General features: G+C 53.1%; 1 protein-coding gene across 1 annotated transcript in view; it reads right to left on the bottom strand.

Annotated features, from left to right (window-relative positions):
- The window catches only part of IGSF21 (immunoglobin superfamily, member 21), a 165,173-nt gene extending 162,564 nt beyond the window's left edge, over window positions 1–2,609 (bottom strand). Inside the window, exons 1-2 of the mRNA XM_008581618.1 lie at window positions 2,541–2,609; window positions 1,481–1,663 (exon numbers count right to left, since the gene is read on the bottom strand). Of these exons, the coding sequence (XP_008579840.1) occupies window positions 1,481–1,663; window positions 2,541–2,609 (252 nt within the window). The remainder of the gene's footprint in view (window positions 1–1,480; window positions 1,664–2,540) is intronic.
- Between the last annotated feature and the right edge of the window lie 953 nt (window positions 2,610–3,562).

A 3,562-nucleotide genomic window follows, 5' to 3' on the forward strand; every position in this document is an offset into this window, starting at 1 on the left:
AGACTTGACCAAGAGCCAGAAGGTTGCGGAGAAGAGCTCTGAGCCAAGGCCACGCATGGTGTATGTGCCCTTCCAGCCCTGAGTTTCATGCACTGTGAGGGGATGTGGTGGGTGGCAGCCTCAAGGAGCAGAGATGCCAAAAGACTTGACCAAGAGCCAGAAGGTTGCGGAGAAGAGCTCTGAGCCAAGGCCACGCATGGTGCATGTGCCCTTCCAGCCCTGAGTTTCATGCACTGTGAGGGGATGTGGTGGGTGGCAGCCTCAAGGAGCAGAGATGCCAGCTCCAGATTCGAGACCACCAGCTGTGCCCACCACCACCTTCTACTCCCTCCTCTCTCTGAGCTCCGTCTGCTCCATCCAGAGCAGCTCCACTCCACTGTGTTACCACAGATTTCATCTGAAGACAGGGCGAGGCAGCTGACAAAGATTAGAAAAGTGCAGTTTCCGATCATGGGTTTGCAAACTAAATCCCATGAACTAAATCAGCCTATGACCTGTTTTCATGCAGCCTGTGAGCTAAGAATAGTTTTTACCTTTTTAAATAGTTGGACAAAAGTGAAAAGAAGATGATTTTATGACACGTGAAAATCATACCAAATTCACGTTTTGGTGTAAAGTTTTATCAGAATGTGGCCGTGCCCTTTCTACATTCAGCCCAACAGCAGAGCTGAGTATTGCAACAGAGACTACAGGGTCAGCAGAGAGGAAAATATTTAGTATTGGGATTTCACTGAGAAATTTTGCCAACCCCCGTTTTAGATCATGGAAGGGGAGTTCTGTGTGGTGTCTTGCTCTGTGCAAGGCGAGTGTCAGAACCACTGACCTTGTCCTGAGTCCAGCCCCGACTCCTCTGTGGCAAAGAGAAACCAATCTGGGATGCCCCATCTAGACACAAGATTTCTATTAGAGGTGGAAAAGGCCACTTGGGCCCAAGACCCAAAGCTGTTCTTCCTGCTACCAACACCGGGGTCCTGGACAGGTGGGCACTGCCTCATCTCTAAAAACTTCCCTTCTCAGAGCTAAACTTACGGTGCCAGACACCAGGACCAGCCCTATGTATGGTCGGATTAGGTGGCAGACTATCTCTGTAATTTGATTTTAAAGAAGGCAGGAAGCTTTCCCATTTTTCTATAACCTCTACTAAAAATGTTAGCAAAACCCTCACGCCTAAAATTCTGTCACTGGACATTCCTCAGTTGCTACACCGCAAGCAGGGCCCACGGTGTTCTCAGTAACTTGTGCTCTGGTACTAATGGGGTTTCATGAGAGTAGGGGCCTATCAAGGGCACAAAGGGGGTCAGAACAAGACAGATCCCAAGAGTGGAAGAGAAGGTGGCATTGAGCGGTCAGCAGAGGATGGGGGGCTGGCAGAGGGCACAGGACAGCTCAGGGCTGGGTCAGCACTGAGGACACAGCCAAGCCTGTAAGGGTGTCCAGACGCCCTGGCCGTGGGCATGGAGGGGCAGTGGTGGAGACTTACCCGGTACCACACGATCTCGCGCATGCGACCATCCGTCTTGAAGTTACACTTCAAGGTCACGGCATCCCCAGCCACGACAGGGGGCAGAGGCTCAATGCTGACCGTCAGGTAGCCTGTGGAAAGAAGAAGAAAGGGGCAGTGAGGACACGAACTGGCCAGGAGGGCTGGGCTGGCCCAGGCGGGCTGGGGAGAGCAGGCAGAGGCGGAGAGGCTGCTGTCACCCACCTGTGGGGCGCTGCTGGCACTGCAGCCTGTGGGAGTGCGACCGGGGGACCTGAGCACCTTCTTCTTCCCTCTCCTTGATGGCTCCCTTTCTGCCACCCCCCTGGCTTCAATGCACTCTGGCAAACTGAACGCACTTCCTCTTGGGACGAATATGCCCCTGAATGTAGGACACACTGGCCCCTCCTGGCAGTCCCTCAATGTATTTGTACAACATATCCCAGAGAAAGGCTTCTGTGGTCCAACGCTGCACCTCCATCCTCCTTTTCAGACTTGTGATATGTATTAGCCCATCAAGTCCTGCAGGAAATGAATGTGCTGCCGTGCATTTACCCTGGCATTTCCAAACCTATTTGAATATAAGTCCCTGAGCCATCCCTTACACCCGTCACCATTTTATGCAGCCAGGGTCCATGAAACCCACACTGGGACATGGCGTACCCATACCCTTCCCTTCCCAGCCTTGTAACCAGATTGCTCCTGGTGAAACAGGAAGAGCGCCCCGGGACACTGCTGTTAGCTTCTGTAACAACCAAATTTCTCATCACACATATACTGCCAGCTAAGGGAGGGGCGGGTCCAACCCTGGCCGTGGTGGTGTTGATGATGGTGGAGGAGGTAATTATGGACTGGCCAGCTGGGAAGCAGTCTCAAATCTTTGCAAGCACCAGATGAAGCTTCTCTCCCACCAGCTGCTTTTGGAAATCCCAGCCTAGCTCCCCAGAGCATGGGGCTGGGGCTCTTTGCCTGGTAGTCACACCCTGGGAACACTGATGCCTCCTCACCAAAGTCCAGCCAGGTGAGGTTCCTGACACTCCTCTGACTCCCCAACCCCTACCCCAGAGGGCTGGGTACCCACTCCAGCTTGGCAGGGGACCTCACTGTTGAGCTGATCATCCAAGCTCATCGGATAGGCTTCCTGCCGGCTGATGTCCAGCCATCGATCTAATGGATCAATCCAGTCCGATCTTCTTAATGAGAAAACTAGCCAGGATGGGCTCAGGGATTTCAATTGTGCAGGCAAGCTGAGTGGATCGAGCCCAGGGGCCTGACCCCTGCCTGAAACTTAATTGTTACAACACTGCAGGAAGAACAAACAAGAATCGACCTCAAGAGGATCAATTTAGAAGTTGGAGTCTGACTGGACCTGCGTGGTCTAAGGCTTCAGGACCCAGGGTCCAGGGTGAGGGGTAATGTGCAGGGCTCACCCCAGAGTGGCCTCTAACTTAGGCCAGAGGTCAGGCTCACAGAGAGCCCGAAAGCCCACATGGTCCAAAAAAGCAGAGACCAGCAGGACCAACCTTCTGGCTCCTCCTTTTCTCCTTCATTCAACCCCAGTTTGTTGCACCTGCTCCGTGCAGGTTCTGAGCCAGGATCTGGGAAGCAGAGATGACTCAGGCCCTGCTCTGCCCTCCAGGGATGCACAGTGTGGGGAGACAGAGATGTCACAATATGGTCACCACTGAGAGGGCCAGCAGCATATGGATAGGAGGAAGGTGGTGGCTGTGGAGGGGACAGGGAAACCTGGTTCAGCCTGGATGATCCAGGCCTTGAGACATGGCAGACAGGGAGACTATCCTCAGGAAGATGGACCCCAACGAGAGAGAGGCCTCTACGGCAAGCCACGCCCGAGTGTGAAATAGTAATAACAGCTCACATTTTATAGCACTTACTCTGCTCCAGGCACCGGGCTAAGTGCTTAATATGCATTCAGCCATTTAACCATCAGGGCAGTCCTAAGAGAGAGGACCTACTATTATTCTGCCTTCTGCAGGGAAAAAGAGGCAAAGTCACCTGCCAAGATCACACAGCTGTAAGTGACAAAGCTGGGATTCAAACCCAGAGCTTCGGGCTCCATGA

The sequence above is a fragment of the Galeopterus variegatus genome, unplaced genomic scaffold (genome assembly GCF_000696425.1).
Source record: "Galeopterus variegatus unplaced genomic scaffold, G_variegatus-3.0.2 Scaffold2406, whole genome shotgun sequence".
Classification (NCBI taxonomy): domain Eukaryota; kingdom Metazoa; phylum Chordata; class Mammalia; order Dermoptera; family Cynocephalidae; genus Galeopterus; species Galeopterus variegatus.